This window comes from Artibeus jamaicensis, unplaced genomic scaffold (genome assembly GCF_021234435.1).
Source record: "Artibeus jamaicensis isolate MK-2021 breed Jamaican fruit bat unplaced genomic scaffold, CSHL_Jam_final contig_391, whole genome shotgun sequence".
NCBI lineage: Eukaryota > Metazoa > Chordata > Mammalia > Chiroptera > Phyllostomidae > Artibeus > Artibeus jamaicensis.
The window spans coordinates 4,395,508-4,418,133 of record NW_026521814.1 but is presented as its reverse complement, the minus strand read 5'-3'; the positions used below and the strand labels follow the sequence as shown (position 1 = coordinate 4,418,133).

At 34.8% G+C, this 22,626-nt stretch overlaps 1 protein-coding gene across 1 annotated transcript in view; it reads right to left on the bottom strand.

The window, feature by feature from the left end:
- Window positions 1–22,626, bottom strand: part of LOC119047636 (sodium channel protein type 2 subunit alpha) — a 100,763-nt gene that overhangs the window by 1,953 nt on the left and 76,184 nt on the right. Inside the window, exons 19-26 of the mRNA XM_037143078.2 lie at window positions 19,341–19,495; window positions 17,023–17,196; window positions 15,408–15,530; window positions 12,835–13,116; window positions 11,347–11,400; window positions 7,569–7,706; window positions 7,108–7,212; window positions 1,412–1,682 (exon numbers count right to left, since the gene is read on the bottom strand). Coding sequence (XP_036998973.2) covers window positions 1,412–1,682; window positions 7,108–7,212; window positions 7,569–7,706; window positions 11,347–11,400; window positions 12,835–13,116; window positions 15,408–15,530; window positions 17,023–17,196; window positions 19,341–19,495 — 1,302 coding nt within the window. The remainder of the gene's footprint in view (window positions 1–1,411; window positions 1,683–7,107; window positions 7,213–7,568; window positions 7,707–11,346; window positions 11,401–12,834; window positions 13,117–15,407; window positions 15,531–17,022; window positions 17,197–19,340; window positions 19,496–22,626) is intronic.

Here is a 22,626-nt window from a genome sequence, read left to right as displayed (position 1 = left end):
TATGTGTACATTTATACACACACATATGTATACTAACCACCTGTAATATCTGTTCAGCAAAATAAAACTGGTTTGATGTTCTAATGTTAAAATCTTTTTACTAACTGAAGTTAATTACAGCCATTTTTCCTAGTTCAAGAAAAAAACATCTACTAAGAGAAATACTCAACCACTGACAGTCTAAAGACATCAGAAAATTTATGGCTGTCAAGCACAGGAATGGATTTATATTTCTAAAATAGTAGTTCTGGTATTTGCATAAGAACTAATGGATTAAGCATGTGATTTTGGATCAGGAATATGAGAATTCTTATTCTTCTGAGATGGTTGTGATTCATTTTACTGGGATGGTGGTAGAAGGCTGTAAGGGGGAAAATCCAGGCTTTGGAGACACACTTGGGACTGAATCCTGGCCCTTGATTTTATGACTTTATGTGTCACTAAGTGGTGATAATCTCTCCTTTTTCTTTTTTTTTTTTTTGTTAAACTTAACATTTACTAAACCTTCATGCTAGGCACAGTACTAAGTACATTTACTTACATAATCTCATTTAATCAACATTTTATAGAAATATCTCTTAGAAAACCAAGGATTAAAGGGATGAGGTAACCTGCCACTGGTTACCTATCTGGTAAATAGTGGAAATAGGGCAGCCCAGGGCCAGGTGTGCATGACCCCTCGGTCTTATGCTTTACGCATTATATTACTGCAACACACCACTTTTGTGATAATTAAATAAAACAGGACATTTCCTCGAAGTTCTATTTTACCAGAGAAAGTGTATAAACAATGCAATGGTATTTTCTCTTTATGTGTATGCTCTTATTTTGTAAAAGAAATAAACTTGTCTTAAATCTCTTATATTTATTTCTAGCACCTCATTTAATATTCTACACATAAATAATATGTACTGAAGATAATGGATCTGTTTTGAATTTCTGAATGTTTATTTCTGAAGAATATTATAGACCACAGAAAATTATCTTAACTCAAAGATATATGCATGTGATTATATATAAACACACATGTGCACTATTCTAATTATCAGGGAGATCTTATTTATGGACTTATTTATAGACTACTTCTGGTGATTTATATGTGTCTGCATGTATGAATTGTTTATTCAAACCACTACTTGTCTGTACGACAGCAGTATGACTATGATGCCAAAGCTGCAGTTATTTTCTTCTAAAATGAGATGATAGACGAAAGCTGAAAATATAAATTATCTTTTCACATATAAGTTTATGCCCAGCATGCAATTAAAGAAATGATAAGCTAAAGAATGGACTGTTAGACTTTTATTTGAAATTTCTGGATGAATGAGAAGGATTGGTGAAAAACATTTTCAAAGTTTTAAAACACAAATTTTCATTACTTTCTTAATGAAATAAAAGTATATCTCCTTACCTACGATGGATAGAATGACCACCACAAAATCAAAAATATTCCACCCAATGGTGAAATAGTAATAACGAAGAGAGATTAGTTTCAGCACACATTCTCCAGTGAACAGAACGATAAACACCAGATTGATCCAGTAAAGGATGTTTGTCATTTCTTGACTCTGGTCGTCAGTTTCCACCATCATGGTGACCATGTTCAGGCAGATGAGGATCATGATGCTGATGTCAAAGACTTGTTTGGTTACAAAATCAAAGACCATTCCTTGGAATTTGTTCTGCAATAAAAAGTATGTAAAACTTCATTTAGGAAGTGGGAAAAAATCAAGTTCAACTTTTCTGATTTTAACACAGCAATATGAAAATGCCGCCTTATAAAAACACGTTTATTTTATACTTGGAAAACTGGATATGTTGGAATATTCAACTGTTTCCAAATTTATTGGTTTTATTCATACTGTTCATGACACCAACTTTTATAAACTGACTTTATGTTAAGAATCACCTATTGTGTTCTCAGTGTCCCAAACATCATCACGTGTATGGTGGATAGTCAGTAAATATTTGCCACTAAAATAAATCTTTGTTCTCCCCTGTGTTGGGGGTAGGTATCAAAATTAACTTTGAAGAACTAATAAATTAAAACTTCTTAGCTTTTTCTGTCATTTTTCTTAGTTTCTGCCTTTATATTCTCTCTCATAAGGCACAGCATCTTAAATTCCACCTTAAGGTTTGGCTGAGATAATAATTATAGTTCAAACAAAATGGCATTCATGGAATAGCTGGTGAAAACCAATTAAGTTCCATGTTTTATTTAATGTTATTAGACAAAGGAGAATTTCTTCATTTTGATAACTGATCTATGGTTATGTAAGATGTTAAAATAAGAAAAAGCTGGTTGAAGATGGGGCAACTCTTCTGTAAGAATAAAATTATCTTTAAAAAGTTATAGTTCACAATTCAGAAATTCCACCTTTGTCCTATTTACTTTGAACCTTATTTCCAAGTACCAACTGGCCTTATGTCTTATTTATGGAATTAGGTCTTAACCCTGTAAACCAGTTCTGCTCCCTGCACCATGTTTTTCTTCCTTTCTGCTGGTGTCTGCTTTCCCAGATGAGCATGCTCACAGGTCTGGATTCCCCACACTACTGTTCCAACCTCACCACCTGTGCGTGATCTTCTGCCTTTTTCCCCCTCTGAGTGCATACATATCTAGCCTGCTGAATTGGACTTGATGAATGCATCCATTTCCAGTTCCAAACTCTTCCTTCTTCCTTCTCGTTTATTGCAGTTTCCTTACCCAAGTCTGGTTATGTGCCTTTTATTTCTAACGTTCCCATATTTTCTACCACTGTTCTATCATATCATTTTACCTTGTTTATCTGTCTTCTCTGTCTAAAACAGGGTTCTGCCACCTGCTCTCTGTCTGGTGAGTTCTGCCTCAGATTTAAGTTTTAATCACTCTGTGCTCCCAGAAAATATTGTGCTTGCATTTGTCATAGTACGATGACATTGTATGGCCTATGATTTGCTCTTATTTAACTTAAATTTGCCACTTTTTGGAGGCTCTGCAAGGACAGAGCAATGTCATTTTTCTCTCAGATACAGCGCCTAGCATGCAGTGGGCTCAAATTTGCTTAAAATCAGAAACTTGATCTTTATTTTCATATTAGTATGATCAGTGAAAAGCATCTTAGAGTCAGTGCTCACATAGTTTACCACTGGGTCACCTCCATGTACAACTCCAATCCCATCATTGCTGTCTCCAGTTTAAATCCCAGAATGTAGATTATGCTGGAGGGACCTATATACACCTAGAGGCCTCATTCACCAAAGATTTATGTTCTATCACCTCATCTTGGTCCTTGATAATGAATAAAACCCCTTTGTCCCTCAGTTGCTCTCAGGATAGTTTTGGACTTCTCAAAAATTTCCCATCCCCTTGCTTTCCGTTCTTACTTCTTTTTTTAGAACTTCAAAGTCAATCGATGTAAAGTAATGCCTCCACTTAATTTTGCATTTGTTATTATCCTAATTTCCACATGTATCTTTTTATATATTACTCCAAATTCACTGAAGGACGTAGTCCCCTTTCCTCTCTAAATCTAACCCGGACTGTTCTGGAGCCATATCCTGTGCATGTGTATTCTATCTTTATTCTTTTTAAAAAATCTCTCTCTTTCCAGAAGTCCTAATTTGTCTCAATCTTAAACTCTCAATCTTAAGAAAATTTATTTTACTGCTTCTTCTAAATATCCATTCTCTTTCAGAAACCCCCACCTCCTTTTGACTGTCAAATTCTCTAAACTACAATCTCCAATTTTCTCTCCACTCATGTCTCTACTTCATGTCCTGCATGATGCTACTATTCATTAAGTTATGTAAGGCAGAAACTCCTAGGTCACACTTCTTACGATCTTCTTCACTTCTCTTATTCATTGTGTAGACAAGCCTTTAAATTTAATTGATGTGACAGCTCACAGAGCCATCCACTTTTATTCATCTCCACATCACTCCGATTTGGACTACCTATCACATCTGAGATAGCCCCCAAACCAGGCTACGTGCAAAACCACTGCCCCTGTCAATACTGGTTGAGTGATTTTCACAAACTCAAACTGATCAGATCTCCTTCGATGGTTTTCCATTGCTTTAAGGACAAAAACAACTCTTGAACGTGGCCTATGAAGCCCAGTAAAGTCTGGTTCATTCTAATCTTGTCATTCTCAACACGTCTCAAATGAACACTCCAGCCTCATCCGCCTTCCTACTTCAGGGCCTTCACATATGCTTTCTCCTTCTCCTAAAGGGCCTTTCTCTTTCCAGTTTGCCTATTAACACCTCATTTTTCTTCAATCTGCAGCTCATGCATCACTTCAGTGAATCTTTCTCTAACTTCTCTACTAATCAGCTCCCCCTCACCCCCATTACCAGGTCACAGCCAAGTATATTCTTTCTTGGATATTTCTATTGGTGTGAGTATTCAATTACTATTTGATGCACCAAATTGACTATATGCTGTTTAGTATTAAATTCCAAATGCTTAACATAGTACATTCTTTTTTAAAAAGATTTTATTATTTTTAAGGAAAGTAGAAGGGAAGGAGAAAGAGAAGGAGAAAAACATTGGCATATGAGAGAATTATTGATTGGTTGCCTCATGTGTGTCCCCAGCCAGGAAGCTGTACTGCAACCCAGGCATGTACCCCAATCAGGAATCAAACCAGTGACCCCTCAGTTTGCAGGATGATGCCCAACCCACTGAGCCACACCAGTCAGGGCTTATCATAGTACACCTTTAATGAATGACCAAATAAGATGAATTTTACTATATGATCTCCTAATTTGCCAAATTATCACTAATGATGTTATAGCTAAATGCACTGATCTTTTCACATGCATCACTGCCCTTATTCAGGTAAATCTGTATTTTATATGATGTAATTAAACAGCCTCTTTTTTTGAAAAATTTTCAATCCTATTTTCTTTCTATATAAATTGCTGTATTAATCAATCTCTTCCTTCATTGACTGACCTCTTCCTAGAATAGTTTAGTGCCCAAGGGTCATGCTCAGCACTTTTTTTTTGTCTAATTATCTTTCAAAAATGAATCTGTTCCTCAGAGCTTAGTTGAATTTTGTCTTACAAGTTTAAAATCTTTAGACTGACATTTGATAGGACCTCAATCTGCATTTCCAAATACATTTATGAGATCTTCATTCATGTCATTGAAACCAATAATTTTACAAAACACCAACTATTTCAGATTCTTCATTATCTACGTATACTCCTTCTTTTCATATACTTTATAGCTGACTTACCCCATTGAGTCCTCTTATTGGTTCATATATCTCCCATGTTCCTGTTCTATTTGTCATGACCCCATGTTAAGGACACATCTTGTCTGTGGACCACTGTTATCTTGTCTTCAATTAGCAATAATCGTGCTTGGATAAACCTCATTGGCTATGACGCTGCCACTGCACAAAGCTGTTATTATGTCTAACATCTTCTACCAGTCTCTGAAATTTCTTTTTGTTCACATTACCATGCTGTTCTTTTAATTATATTGCATTTGTATTGCTTAATTAAGAGCAATTTCTTCAGACTCAGTGGTTGCCTTCATTCATTTAAGCTAGAAACCCTTATGTTTACTACTCACTAATTCAAATGTCACTATTCTCAACTAAAAATTTATTTTCATGGCCTTGGAGGATACATTTTCTCCTACAAGGAATATACTCTGCTTTATTTTCCATCCATTCAAATTGTATTATTTCTCAAAGACTAGACTGAAACTGTACATTCCTTATGTTTTATCCAATATAGCTATCTACTTTCTTTGAGCCTTTGGCCAACTTACAAACTGAACATGGCCATAGTCAGTTCCATATTGTCACAAACTGATTTATAGAATCTCAATGGCTGGATATCACTGGATTGCCTTACACTATGTATACCTTGGGGGAGGAGTTCTGAGACAATAACTGAGGTATTCCTTCAGCATTGATGAAAAAATTCAGGGACTTTCCTGACAACAATTCCCTGTAGCAACTAAACAGAATCAGCAGCAAATGACAAATACATAATGGAGTGGCCATAAAAAGTGATTAAAAATATCATGTTATTCAATTCAGGAGCAAAATGCTAGGGGAAAATGTGAGCTTTTAAAAAACCAGAAGAAAACACAATCCGTGACTTGTTTCATTAATGATTCTATTCAGACGGTAGAGTTAGACAGAAAATGGGGTGTATCTGACATGTACCAATTATTCCAATCGGCCCCCACTACGCTCTGAGGATACATAGTATTTCAACACTATACAAGGGGGGCCCCCAAAAAACTGGCATTATCTTCTGGAGAATGGGCCCCTTGTACTACAGGCTTCCTCCACTAGGTAACTGTTCTAGGAACCTATCTGCATCAGTGCTCCAGATGGTGGTGTTGTGAGAGGCTGCATTTGGCTTCAGTGAATTTTTTGAAAACTCTTTCAGTGCATTTGCCCATTTCATGATGGGTGATTTATGAGCACACCTGCCCACACCACACTGAGTGTTCAGCAGTTTTTGACAAAAAAATGGCATAGCCCCCATGCCCATTCTCCCTATTCACTGGATCTGCCCTGAGTGGCTTTTTTTGTTTCTCCAGATGAAAAAAGTCCTCAAAGGGAAACGTTTTGCTGATGTGAAAGAGGTAAAACAAACAAACAAAAAATGGCATAAGTACTAAAATGCATCAACATTGATGAGTTGATAACTGTTTTGAGCAGCGGGGAAAAAGTCTCAGTAGGTGTATTGCATCAAATGGAGAGTTCTCTGAAGGTCACTGAGGTTCAAACATGTAAAAATAAATACACTATTTTATATAAATAAATTCTGGCTTTTTGGGTTCCCCCTCATATATGGATATTTTCTTCTGCACATTATTAGAAGGTCCTCAATGATATCAAGCCTATCTAATACTATTGGCATGCAAGTCTGACCTTTTTATTTCTATATATTTTATAAGTCGGTATATAAAACATGTATTTAATACATATTGCATATATAAAAACATATACTTAGGCTATTTGGTATAGTGAGTCACATTGCTAAGATAAGCTTTGTTTTGAAAATTCACAAAAACTAGTATTTAACAACTTGAGCGGTGGATGTGATAGATAATGCAGCTTTCACTGGTGATGAGCGTGTTATGCTTACAGCAGGCCGAGGTATGGGTTTTTGTGGTTTCTTCGAACCCAGCTTTTTCATTGCATTATAGTATTTCTTCTGTTCCTCTGTCATAAAAATGTCTTGACCTCCAAAGTAAAGAAATAAAAACAAAACTTGTTAAAATCATGTTATTTGCTAGCTATATAATCCATTTTAGTAATTGTGTAAAAATTGGCCCCACATTCTATACGAACGTTGCTAATTTGTATCTGTATTTATAGAGATTCAGTATATAAGTTATGCCATATTAGTCATTCAGATTTTTATACTGATATATTAATATATGCTATCTTAATTAAAATTACTTAAAAACATATAGCTAATTAAATCTCTCAAAATAGTTTATGATTTTTTTTTCATTTTGGTGACTATATTTTGGAGCCCAAAGGAAACAATATGACATGGTTATTTCAAATTTTAGAGCAAAGATGAAGTTTTAGTATACTTATCTTCTTTTTCTGTTGGTTGAAGTTATCTATGATGACACCAATGAAAAGATTTAGAGTAAAGAATGAACCAAAAATAATAAAGATGACAAAATAAAGATACATGTACAGATTGTCTTCATACTTGGGTTGCAATTCTACCTACAAAATATAAAGAATGATAGCTATTAAACCTAATACTTGTTTCATAAAAAAGAATTAATGAATTTTCAATTCTCAAAGCATATCTCAATCATTGGCAATAAAATTTATTTCACCCAATACATGCCTAAATTAGTGATTTTCAATGGTTTACATCTCAAGGAACATATTAACTGATTACTAAAATTCTGCAGCACAGACATAAAATATGTTTTTTGCTGCTCTGACAAAAAACAGGTACAATTTTGATTCATTCACACTGAATGCCTATTATTGTACTAATTGTTGTTATTCTTTTAATTTGACAATCTAAGGGGAAAGGTGTTTAGTAAGGGAGTAATGACTAGTCAGGTACTGCATGTTTTAAAAAATCTGGTGGCACATCGGTTGAAAATCACTGGCCTAGATTATGACTGCATTTTAGAAGCAAAGACCCCAATAGGGTGTGCAAAGTAAGAATTTCCTCCTCCAGAAAAAGACATGTTACATTAAAACCTTTAACATTTACTCTCTCTGACTGTTTCCTCATGTATAAAATGGAAATAATAAAACTTAAACCTCATATGGTAGTTGGAAGGTAAAATATAGTAGCAATATATGTAAAGTACTTAAAACAGTGCTTGGTTAATAGTAATAAAATAGCTAAACATAAACATTTGATTTCTAGTACACATTTCTTTTGATAGGTATGTGTGGATATAGGTAGCTCAGTAGGATCTTTTCATTTTGAATATGAGTCTGTTGATTCATCCTACCAAGCAGCCCTTTGGCACTGGTTCTGGATGATGCATTGTTTTTTTGCCCAGGACACTTTTGATCCCCAAAAAGGTGTGATATTTGGTTTGTGCTTTGGAGGTAATATATAGTTCAGGTCTCACAGGATATTGTTCTAACCAACATGGGTAACCAACCAATTACAGGAGATAAGGGATGCAGGTAATGTCCTATTGTGTTGTGAAATCACTTTAAAGGGTAATGGCCAATATAATGTTATTTCCTAATGAAATAAAGTAAAATGGGAAATATCAGAAACATTATAAAAATGTCCATTTTTATGATACTTTCATTTATGTGTATGTGCAGTAGAAAGTAATTTAAATGATCTTTTAAATTTTTAAAAATTAAATATAATATATACACCAAAGTGCACAGCATGTAAGTGTGAAATGTAATAAATTCTTATAAAGTAAATTTCACAACCCAGGACATTGTCAGGACCTCAGAAACCCTTGGTGTATCCTTTCCAAATATAAATTCTATCATGTCTGCTAGAGAAAATTATTATCTTGGCTTTTATAGTAATTATTTTCTTGCTTTTTCTTAAGAGTTAACGCCTAAGTACATGGTCTTTCTTTTTTCCCGCATTATCACAGAAAGTTCTGTCAGACAACACTTGTATAGAGTATGTGGGTAAACGTGACTTTTTGGTCTGTGTTCCAAGACTAAATGCAAGTTTAGTCTAATTCTTTCACCAACCAAAAAGAATATGCAATAAGACTTTCTTTAGGAAAAAAGGCTGGAAGAGTGTCCAGAGATAGTAAATATTTGTCATCTTTATTGGATAGACAAGAGCAGCTTCAAATGTTTCCCTGAATTTTGTGCCTCCAAAGTATATATTATTGAACAGTAAATTGTGTCTTCATGTTGCCTAAGAGACACATTTATATAGCTCTTATATTTCTGATTCATGCACATTATTATGTATACTATATTTATATGTAATTTTATCACTGGATAATATTCAGTTATTTGTCCATTTCTACTACTCTTGAGTTGTTTACAATTTTTTTAATGTTTATGCTATTACATTTGTCCCTTTCTTTCGCTTTCTCCCCCTCCCCCCAGCCCACCCCATCTCCCACAGTCCATCCCCTCCATTGTCCTCGTCCATGGGTCATTTATACATGTTCTTTGACCAGTCCCTTCCCCTTCCTTTCACCCTTCCCCGCTCTGCTCCCTCCTACCGCTATCAGTCTGTTCCATGTTTCCCTGTCTCTGGCTCTATTTTTCTTGATACTTTATTTTGTTAACTAGATTTCATTTATAAGTGAGGTCATATGGTATTTGGCTTTTGCTGACTGGCTTATTTCACTTAATATAATAGTCTGTTTACAGTTCTTTGTAATACAAAAAAATTATGTATATTCTTGTACAAAGATTGTCCTAAGCATGTGCACAATTTTTTATAGGATATAGCTAAAAATGGAATTGTAGGGTTAAAGAACATCCTAAACTTTATTGAATAATGTGATAATTCTTAACTGTTAAATGAATATTTATCCACTTTTTCCTCACTAGCAAAGTGTATGGGTTTTGGTACTGTTTTTCTTTGGTAGTACTTGGCTTTGCCAAACATTTTAATATTGCCAATCAATCAGGTAGGTGTGTAGGTAATATCTCATTTTGGCTTAAATTTGCATTTCTCTGTGGATTGATGGGAGTAAAAGTGAGCAACTTTTCATGATTTTAATGGGCAGTTAGATACCATATTTTGTAAAATGCTGAATGACAAGGAGTTAGGTAGCAGACAGTGTATACTAAGTTATTAATATAAAAACTGAAAGTAAGTTGCATGTCATGTAGGTTATTAGTGAAAAATAGAGAGAGAACTTTAGTAATCAAATAGGTAGAAAACTACTTTAGAAAGCAGTAATGAACCCATTGTGATCAGCGTTCAAACACATGTCCTACCGCTTAACCCATTAGGTCTCTTTGCTTCGTAGAGAAACAGAGTTGAATATCAACTACATGATAAGGTTATAGCTTAGGGTTAAGTGAAATAATATAATAAAATTCTTAGCATAATGAGTGGTAATAAATAATGCATTTTTATTATTATTCAAAAAGCCCTCAAATGGGATTCCTGATAGCACTTACAGGTACAATGCAGAAATGTTAGCTCTTGCACTCTCTTTTTTTACTAAAATAAAATTTTTTTAAAACCCTCAGGAATTCTTTTGAGTTAAACCTGTTTGTCGGTGTTAGATAAATAACATTTTAAGCTTAATTAACATGCTCTGGTGATATATCAGAAACCAATCTCCTTCCTGCCTCGTTACACAATAAGAAAGTAATGGAAATGGCACAAAAAAATTTCACAACTGCTGAACTGTATAAGGTAGACTGTGATGTCTTCATTCTCCTACCACAAAAATCTCACTTCCAAGAGGGAGACACTATTAAGTGTTTTGTTTGTTTTGTGTTGTTTGTGTTTTCCACTATTAACCAGATCTCTTTATTACAAGCTCAAAAGCTGAAGCGAACCTCCACGGGGAAAAGAATAAACCACTTGTGAGGGCTTCTAATGCAAAAAGGACTGTAACTATTGGAGACAAAAGTAAATGGTTTCACTTCAGATTCAGTCAACAAAATTTTAAGTGCCAGATGTCATGCTTGATACTAGAAAACATGCTAAAGGATTCACTAAAGTTTGATTTGAGCATTTATATGAGTAAAGATAAATGTCAAATCAAACTCTGAAAGAAATAATGTAAGGTTGAATATTATATTTTTTGTAATATAGGTGTACTCTATAAATTGACCCACAGTCTTATTTTATGGAAAATATCACTAATATGAAACACTGTGGAAATATTCCCTGGATCAAATTAAGCACTTTTCCCCTCTAAAGTGGACTTACATTTCGTGAATCAACAGCTGCATACATGATATCCATCCATCCCTTAAATGTGGCCTGTAAAAAAGTCACATCTTTTAATTTTTTATCCCACAAATGAGAATTTTAGAAAAGAAATTAAGTATCAGATTGATAGAATGAGATTAATTTAAAACAGGTCAATACAATAAGTTGGAATTAATATCCAAATTCTTTGGGCAAAGTTGTGTAACATATGCTTTGAAACTACTTCAACATTATGCTCTTCTATAACATCTTTATATACATCTTTAACACCCACAATTAATTACTGATATTATAATAGCTATCATATAAGCAATTTTATGATACCTACAAGAATGTAACATGAAATTTGTAAAGTAATACCATGGTGTAGTACTAGCATCAAACAAGTTGAAAAATGTGGTGCATTGTTTGATCTTAATGCTTCTTCCCTGTGTATTCTGTTCTAAAAGGTATTATCATTGATAATTAATCATAATGGTTTATTCCTGAAAATCTCAATATTGTTGAATATGTGATTCTGAGGCATTATTCTATAAGAGACAGATTCGTATCTGAAAATAAGCATTACATTCAACTGTAATCTATTCTTTTAAGTATTTGCTTTTGTGTGTGTGTGGACATAGTAATCCTGAAAACAAATGTCTTGTACATTTTTTTCAAATCTTTAGTGCCATAGGATCTTTCCTTCCAATATTCATATTGTGTTGGTTATTGTGTGGGTGCATCATCTTGGGAAGCATGTGGACACAACTTAGGGTGGTCAGTTGAGAAGTTGAATTAATTGTTATGAATTGATAGCAACATAATAGACTTAATAGGAAGGCTTTCATTTGCAAGAGAGCAGTCTTCCTGTCTGAGAGTGTTTGGATGAGAAGGAAGGAAAGAAGGCAGGAAGGAAGGGAGGGAAGGAGGGCAGAAGGAAGGAAGGAAGGAAACAGGAAGATGGGAATGAGGTAGCCGTTTATGTGAGAGGTGTAAAGGTGGGGAGTTTTGGGCAAAGATGGGAAAAGTGGGGATAACTGTAATAATAGTGTAAGCAATAAAAATAAGAAAAAAAGTAAAGGTGGGGAGTTTTGGTAAGGATTATGGTGAAGTCTGGGTGGGTGGAGGCTTGATGAGGGTATCTATAGTCTAGGCTACCTGTGAAAGAGTACAGAAATCTACCACTCCTCACACACACCTTTCCAACCCCACCCTCGCAACTGTGTCTTTACTTTGCTCAGAGTAGAAAAAGGGAAGAACAATGGGAACCCACCTAGAAATCTCAGTAACAAAGGACTGGTACTGGGGTCTAAGGCACAGTCTGGGAGATTGTAAACTTTGAAGAGCTTTCCATTTTCAACAGGATTAAGGAAACCTAGTTCAGTTCCTTTTTAGGAAGAATCTAGGCAAATGGGCTGAAGAAGCATGCATTTACAAGTACAAAAAGAAAATTTTAGATTAAAAAAATAATACATCAGGGAGCATACTTAAGTGGTTACTTACTACTTGAAGCAGAGAAAGATATCCAAGCCCTACATTATCAAAGTTTACTTTCACATTTTTCCACCTGGCAGTTTCATTGCTTTCTATGAGGGCTTTACATTCACTGTAGTTGTTGACCACGCTTACATCAAACATTTCTCCAGTGGTGTAGTTAATACAATGGTAAAACTTGCCAGCAAAGAGGTTCACTCCCATGATACTGAATATTAGCCAAAAGATCAGACAAACCAGAAGCACGTTCATAATGGATGGAATGGCTCCTAAAAGAGCATTGACAACAACCTGGCATAAACATGAGAGGGGAAAACAGGTCAAAAGTCATCAACAAATTCTACTTATTTTTACCTATTTTTAAAAGAATGACAGTCAAATTATAGAAAATATAGCTGTTTCTAAGGTTAAATATTGAAAAGAAACTAGTCTCTGACAGCCCTAACTAAAATTTTTAATTATACTTTGAAATAGTAAAAAAAATACTTTATATTGTAGAATGCTTTGGCAAGAGGTAAGGCCATGTGCCTATCCAATTTTTACTGAAGAATGGGACTAATTATAAATGCAAAGAATAATTAGGAATACAAATGTTGACATGATTACAGAAGTAATGTCATCATGTGACTATTACAATTTTTAAATCTGGCAAACCATAAAATCTACTATGCAAAATTTGAAAGTAAAAGAGAACACATTATGATCAATTTCCAGGGTGAACAAGAACACTAACAATAACCACATGGAGAAAGGAAGTGTGAGGCAGGACTGCCCCAAGTGATGTAGAATAGGGTCACCCTACAAATAAACACTCTGGAGTAAAGAGATTGAAGCATGACAACTGAACATGTGATGAGAAGAAAGAGTTCGGAAGTCAGGCGATCTAGTTCATATCACATATGAGCTATGCAACTTTGAGCACGTTATTTAACGCCTCTGGTCACAAGGATCCTCCTTTGTAGAATCCCCTTCAGAAGAAAATTCTCAAATTTTAAAATGAGAGATTACAATAATCAGAACATTAGCTATATTTTCATAAAATATTGCATTTTGAGTCCAAGGGTTTCACTTGATGGCTTTGTTACTTGCAGCTTTCTCAATTAATCATGGCTTTTAAGGAACTTTTTTTGGCACATTTCTTAATTATTCATAAGTAATTAAGAAATTATTTACCTCACATAAATATTGAGCTAAAAATCTTGTTCTGTACGAGTACACCTAAACTACCTCAGAAATAAACTTTAATCAATGAATAGATGTGTAAAATATAAGAATGCATTAGCCTTCCTGAAATCTCTTATGGGAAAAGGTACATGAAAATATATACCCACATATGAATATATGAATAACAATATTTTACAGCAATAATACCAAGTGGGTACTTGGCAAAAGGCACAATTCATCTGCAAATTGGCACCTGGGTCCTGTCCAGTAAAGTATAATATTTTAATATATTTTTGAGTAAAAGTAACTTTTAAAGAACTTATACTGTCATTACTATTAGAATCTCAACTCTCTCATAATCCAAAGTGCTTAGCCTTGAGACTTAATTTTTAAGTTCATGGCAAGCAATGCTCTGTTAATGCAAATGTAAGAAGATAATTGGTTAATGCAGCTATAATATTTCTTTTAAACCTGGATAACAAAGAAATAACATATGTGTTTTCCAAGATAGTCAAATCTATGGAAGGACTAAGGATTTAGATTCTTATATATGCAAATTGGATATAGAAAATATGACAATTTTTCTAGTATTGGAAGTTTGATCCTATTTTTCACAAGAAAACTACTACTGCAAAAACAACATTTTTAAGTTGGTAATATGAACATAATTTAAAGGCAAACAATTCCTTTCCATGCAACTATGTGTACAGACACATCATCTACTCACACCATTCATTTCTGGTTGTGTTGCAGCATTCACAGAAAGCCCCAAATAATTACTTTCAAATATCACAAAAAGCATCATTTTTAAAAAGTTCCTTTTTAAATTGCTAAATCCAGTACGACATGAAATCATCATTCCCTTGGTGCTGAGGTATGCGGTCTCAGGTTCCGTGCCTCGGGGATGACACAGGACAGAACAAATCCATCTCTGTTCTTTGCAACACCTCTCTAAATGAGCGTTCCATTTCCGCAGGTGACCTACTTTTCAGCCATCTCAGCCTGCGCATGACAGCTGAAAGGCCAGAGTTGGATTTTAAAAGGCTCAAAACATGTCAATTATACGGAGCAATGAAGCAATGATGAGAAATGATTTGCTGGTTTTAAATTACAGTGAGTGGGATTTCCTGCACATTAATAAATGGAATGTATATAATTAATCTCGACTTGCAGAAACCTACACAATATGATAGAGATTTCCCAGAGAGTGAAAAACCTAGTAAGAAACAATCATTCAGACATACTCTGTGAGTGTTCCCAACATTGTCAAGTTTATGGCCGTCTAAGAAGTATTTTTGATTGGTTGTGTCAGTATGAATGTAGAAGACACAAATTCTCTACAGGTGTGTCATTTCTACATACAAAATGTCTGTGTGTTCTTAACTGTAATTTCAACAAACTCAAAGCATTGGTCTTACCCTCATGCCTTCAAACCGGGATAAGGCTCTCAATGGCCTCAGGGCTCTTAGTGTTCTGAGGGATTTGATGGCACCAAGTTCTGAGTAACCCAAGGCATTTGCAGTTAAGCTGACCAATGACACCTACAGGAAAAGCAACACAATTTTCTTATTTACAGACAAAAAAAGCTTTCACAGTGCAACCTGGCTCTACCCAATAAACCAGTTCTCAAACTTTTGTGAGCATCACAATTACCTGGAGGGCTTGTGAAAACACGGATGGATCCCTGGCAATCTGATTCAGTAGGTTTGGGATGGGGCCTCATAATTTGCATTTCTTAAAGTTTCCAGGTGAATCTAATGATGCTGGTCTGTGAGCCACACTTTTAGAATCACTATTACAAACTTACAAAAAAAAAAGAAGAAGCTATACATGCTCTCTTTCCAAGATTCTTGACCAGAATATTTTTGTAAGTTAAATGTAAAGCAAGAAAAATAATGACATATACGTGCAATCTTCACCTACAGATCTGTAAAAGTTTATCATTTCTCATTTTATTTACCAGAACCGAAAGGGAAATTAAAACATGGTGCAAGTACACTAACAACTATGCCAAACAATGATGAATCTGAACATAAAACATGCAGAAATGATGATTTCAGTTAAGAATTTCTTTATGTTCATGTAGTGTTGACTGAATGCCTTTATTATTACATAGCCCTATTAATCACATGATATTTTATTATAAATTTACCAATGTATCATAACCACATACAGAAAATAGAGAAAAGAAAAAGTATAATCTATAAGCTCATTATACAAGTAAAAATAGTATAATCTTGGTATATTTTTCCATTGTTTGTAATGTCCAAACATATGGATTTAAAATATTATTTGTTGTCATTTTATTGACGGAAAACTTTTGCTATAATTCTATATGTAATTTTATGTTATATTTAATTGTAGATTTGCTTCCAGCAGATTAGGAAAAATAAAACACAGATATTTTTCTCTCTTAAATTCCAACAACTCTCATTGTCTCTTATACATTTTTCTTCTGTTTGGTGGTTAAAAACCCCATGGATTAGACATTGATATTTTTTTCACCTGAAACTGCAAAAAATAATTTTCTCCAATAAAGTGTCTATTTTTCTCTTTTGCTAACATGATATATGAATGTTATTTATCAAAATCTGTTTTTAATTATCATGGAGTTATTAAAATCAACAGAATATTCCATTTACAATGCACTATTAAACACAGTGTGCTTTCCTGAGAATTCCAATGTTCTCCTCTATGCTGATGGTGAGCATTAATCTACTCCCTTCTCCCATCCCTTCTACATCAACATGGTTGTATAACTTGGGAATTTAAATATTAATTTGAAACTAAATCAATAATTAAAATTACACAGAATCTGACTGTTCCACCTATGAAAGTATATGCATTTAAATTGGCAAAAAATTGTTTTGGAACTTTTTATCACTGGGAAAATGGGAATCGTCATTCGTATTTGGGCCCCTGCAGAGAGTGTTTGTGCAGTCCCTGCTATATATATTTTCTAGGCACCATGCGAGGACCGACACACATCAGCACCTGCCAGTGGAACAAAACAAGAAAGTGAAGAATACTCACATCCACAATCAGAAAATCTAGCCAGCACCAGGCATTGGTAAAATACATTTGAAAACCATATGCAACCCACTTGAGAAGCATTTCCAGGATGAATATATAAGTGAAAACTTTGTCAGCATATTCTAACATGGTCTTAATGGTTTTTCGCTGCTCAATATATATATCTTCAAAGGCCTGTAAGTAAAACAATCTTATTAAATTTCATTATCATAAACTGTCTTTCATTGAGCTTATTAGCAAAAAACATGCTGTAAGCCTTTTCTCAGGTGCCTAAGGCTGGAAGGCTTTGTGGTTGCCATAGCAGCATTTTGCTGTATAATTATCTCCATTCACATGACCGCTGACTGGGCATTTCAATCAACCAATACATTTAAATAATTTCAAAATTTTATTATCAGGGTACCTCATAAAAGCTTACAGTTTTTGACTGCCAGCTGCTTCTCTTTATAACAGAGAATCAGTGCAAGTAGACCTACTTCATTTAGTGCAGAGTCACTGGGAGGTACTCTCACTATTGCAGATGCAAAGAAAGCAAGGGAAACTGGATTATAACTCCCCCCCCACACACATAAGCAGGGCATACCTAGAAACTCTCTCTGCTATCACTTTGCAGAGCTCTTTGGAATGGGTTGGGGGACTCATCTACTGGAGTCCCTGGGACTTCTGGAATGACGAGAGAGTTTATGTAACTCAATACTCTTACAGGAAAAACTCTGAGGGTAACCAGGTGGTTTGGAGTAAGAATAGAGGACAAGTTTCTTTTTTAAAGAAAAGGGGATCTAGACTTTGGACTAGGGCTTAGCACAAGGGGCTCGCAGGGATGTCCAACATTTTGGCATCTCTGGACCAAAGATGCCACTGGACCATTGGAAGAAGAAGAGTTATCTTGGGCCATACATTAAATACATCGTGACATGTAATTACAAAAAATGTCCTAATGTTTTAAGTAAATTACAGTTTTGTGTTGGGCCACATTCACAACCATTCTGGGCCACATGTGGCCTGTGGGCTGTGTGTTGGACACCCCTGGAAAGGATTTTCAGCTTGATTTATAGCTGAAGGTGGAAACTGCTCAGAAGCCATTGTGCTACTGTATTGATGTACTTTGGTGAGCTTTGCCTTGGTGTACATGAGAACCAAGAGCTACTACTACGAGGACACTAGTCACTAATGAGACTTCTCAGTTGCTTTTCTACTTGGCTTAAAAACACAGGGCTGACCCTCTTTGTTCTGAGTACAAGGCAGGATGCAGGATTCTCAGTCACATCAGAGGTGGATTTAGAAGCCTCTGGATACAATGCCATATCCTCATATTGAAATCAATTAATCAAACACTAATGACTGATTTAAAAAATAAAAGAAATGCAACCATGTTTGTATCACCAAATGGGAAAAATGGTCACATTGTTTGACAGTGACCAGAGGGGAGAGGGGAGGGAATTTCAAGGGAAGACGGTGAAGGGTTTGCAGGAACAATTATAAAGGACACATGGACAATAATGGAGGGCAGGTGGAAATGGCAGGAAGGTGGGGAGGGCTGGGATCGGGGAAAAAGGCAGAAAACTGTACTTGAACAATAATTAAAAAAAAAAGAAAAATTTTTTACCAAATTGAGCAGTCCATTGAATGAAATCAGCTGTAAAATAAGTTTGTCATGCTTTCACTTTGCTATCCGTCTTCAATTATGCTAGTCTACTATTTATCATTTACTATGATTGGCACCAGTCAATCAGCATGAACAAAACAGGTGAGTTCCCTGCAGCAATGGAGGTAATGTTAAGCAGTTTAATAATCCCACCTCATGCTTACATAGACGTTCTTAATAAGAACTGCCTCTGTTTACTGGAAGTCAAAAAGATCCTCTTGTTTTTTTTAAGACTTTATTTATTTATTTGAGGGGAAGAGAGGGAGAAAAAGAGGGAGAGAAATATCAGTGCCAGAGATGTCAATTGGTTGCCTCTCTCACACCTCCAACTGGGAACCTGGCCCACAATCCAGGCATGTGCCCTGCCTGGGAATCAAACCAGCAACTTTTCAGTTTGCAGGCTGGACCTCAGTCCACTGAGCCAGGGCAAAAAAAAATCCTTCTTTAAATATACAAAACCATACTGTTATGAGTTGGATTCAATCTGAGGCCTCCTCCAGAACAATACATTTATTGAGGTTATTTATGGAGCCTCTCCAGTTGTGCTGAAAATATCATGCAGTCTCTCAGCCCCACCAACAACATATGGTAAAGACATGCAATATGAGGTTCATTGAAGGGAAAGGTAAAGGGTCTCAGATAAAGGTAAAGGAGCAGGTCACATGTCACCTACCAGTGCTCCACTGCTGAGCAGAATCATGAAGACAATGAAGGTTTCGAACCAGTTATGCTCCACTATTTTATAGCAAGTTTTTCTCAAGTTCCACCAGAGTTTTCCTTTACCTTCTTCTATGCTTATCTGACAACACTTAAACTTCCGGACACAGTCTAAAATGCATCAGAGTAAATAAAAAAGAGAATAGCCTTTGATTATGCACATTTGTGTTGCTGGGAGATTCATCTACACTATCTGATACCTTGTAAGTGACTTCATTTTTTAAGATGGCTTCCACTTATAAAAAGAGAAATGACCTATATGGTTTTTAAATCATTCATTATACATTTTTTATGTTAATAGGACTATCACAATGGATTATATTACATTATAAAAACAGAAAAAAAAACAAAAAAAAACTGAAATCATCAAAAGTTGGTATTTTTGTTCTGAGTGATTCCATTCATACATGGATATTATATATATTTAAATTCTAATTAGTTCACTTAATATAATACAAGCATTTTCTTTATATTATAAGTAAATAGAATGTAAAAATTTTCAAAATACTTCTAAATAAGATTTCCAGACTTAGCCAGAATTTATATAACTGTTCCATTGTTATTGACTAATTATGTTGCTTTCATTCTGGCTATTATTAGCAACAATGTAATGAACACCTTTGTGTAACTTGTGGACTACTAGATCAAAGGCTTGTCAACAAATATTTATTGAATACCTGCTATATTCAAGGAATTGTACTGGACAAATTATAATACTAGAATTTGTAAAATACAGCCTTACTATGAAAAGAATGTGCATTTTATTTACTTAAAATTGTCACCTGAGGATATATTCATTGGTTTTAGAGACAGATGGAGTGAGGGAGAGAGAGAGAGAAATACTAATGTGAGTAACATCGATCAGTAGTGTCCTATATGCATCCTGACTGGGGACTGGACCCACAACTTTTGGTTTACAGGATGATGCTCAGAGCCAGCTGAGCCACCTGGCCAGGGCAAAAGTGTGCATTTTAAGCAGGGGAAATTAGCTCACAGATGGTATATTTATAAAATGCAAAAATTATCATAAAAATAAATAAGGTGTTGTGAAAGTTCATTGGCAGAGGTTAATTTCTAATATTGAGCTTTGCAGAAGTAATGGATTTGAGACTAGACTTCAAAGGATGTGTAAGAATCAGTTCTAGTACATGTAGCCTGAAAGGAACACAGAAACAACAATACAAGTAAAACTGGTTGACACAAATTTCTGAGAGTTGTGTGATGGAGAGAATAGGAGTCAAGACCAGAAAACATACTTAAAGCCAATATGAAAAAAATGATTTGAATGAGTCAGAAAGTTTAAATTTTATGTGCTGTCTAGTGGGGAAAACATTAAAAGATTTTTGGGGGTGTGGGAGTTATGAAGATTCACCTGATAAGAACACTGACTTAGAATTATTCAAGCTTATTTTTAGAATTGGATAGATAGAATAAGATGGAAAAGAAGTTAAGAGTCTGAGAGATACAATCAACCAAACATTAAAGAAAGTTGAAGCGAGAGTAATTAATGGTGGTGACAATGGTCAGGAATCAGAAGGTTACAGATGGGTTGACAGGAACTGGCAGCATGTAGAAGTTGGTGGCACTGGTGTGGGAGAGGGAGGATCTGGAGATCAGACTTCAACCATGACAGAGGGCTCTTGTTCAAGGAATAGAAAAATGGAATACTTCATGTTCAAGGAGCGTAATATTTTAGTGCATAGGTATTTACCAGGTGCTGCTTTATAAACTAACCATCCTGATCATATCATTTGTTTCATTAAAACTTAATAAAGTGCTATTAAATACTATTAATTTATCAGCTAAGAATGCAGGGCATATTCGTAGTTTCTTTGAGTCCAAGACCCGTTCCCGACAGCTGCTTCCCAAAAGATTAAGAAGAATTACATGCCCTGAAAATATTCACTGTAATCGATTAAATGAAACTGTAGTTAATTTCCCCAGCAAAAGGATCTGAGATGAAAAAACACCGTTTAACCAAAAGAAGACCAGTGTCAGAATGGTAAATGTCAAAATGTTGAGAACTCTGAAATGGAAGACAGGAAGGTGTGCAAAAGGGCCTGATCTGTGCCTGCTTTATTCTCAAATAAAAATGCTGAAGCAAACAAGACAAATATTTCTAAATCATTAAAATTGATTGGTGGTATTTATGTATTCTTCATTATTATTTGTATAGTATGCTGGTAATACTTCATTCATAAATGCTAATTTCAACTTCATAAAAGGTAAATGTTTTTAGGATCATAATTATTACTATGCATAAATTTTGACTCTAAAATAAGCTAATTGTCTTGGAAAGAGTAATAATTAATACTATAGACACAATATTTGTGATTTACCACTTGAATGTTCTGTGAAGTCATAAATTTTTTTGTAGTCAAGTAACTACACTGAAATGTTTGCAGATTGAAGAAAATAAAAGAGTGGCTTCCCTCAGAACTTACGCTGAACAAATAGCTCTCCCACTGAAATTATTTTAAAATGGATAATTGATATTTAAATATTTATTTTTACATTTAAGTGCAAAATCAGTAAGTGCATGCAACACAATCTTCTGTAATAACCTTGAAAGAATCTATTGACATCAACTATGACTGCTAACATCTGTGTAATTGCATTTAAAAAAAATAGCTTAAAGTTTCAATTAAAACAATTTTAAAATTCATAAGATAAATATGTATCATCCAAATGACACTTTTTTAGAATTAGTTGTAATAAACTACTAACAATTTGAGGCCATAATTATTATTAAAATAAACTTTTACTTCAGCAATTACTATATGGTACTGCATTTGAGATTAAGACATAATATGAATTATTACATAGTTGTGTAATTAACTAAAAAATGAGTTAAAATGAAGTAATTCCCAGAGATTTAAAGAAACATTTCTGTGTCTACAATAGTGGTTTATATAAGAAATGTAGATTTTGAACCCTGTGGTTTCATGCTACTCTTTTATGTCTTCTAATATCATTATTAGTGCAATCCCACACTGAATCTGGATTGGCCAGGTGAACAGGACACTGGTGGGAGCCTGACAGGTCCTCAGCATGTAGGTTTCCTCCTCTTCCTGCCAGCCTTCACCCGGAGAGCAACCCCAGGCACACCCCCAGGCAAGTGTGTGCAGGATGAGACAAGAGCACAATGGAGCTGAATCACCCCAATTGTCTCATCCAAGCACTCAAACTTGTGAAAGAGCCCAACCATTATCAGCAAAACTAGCTAGCTGGCCATGGAATTA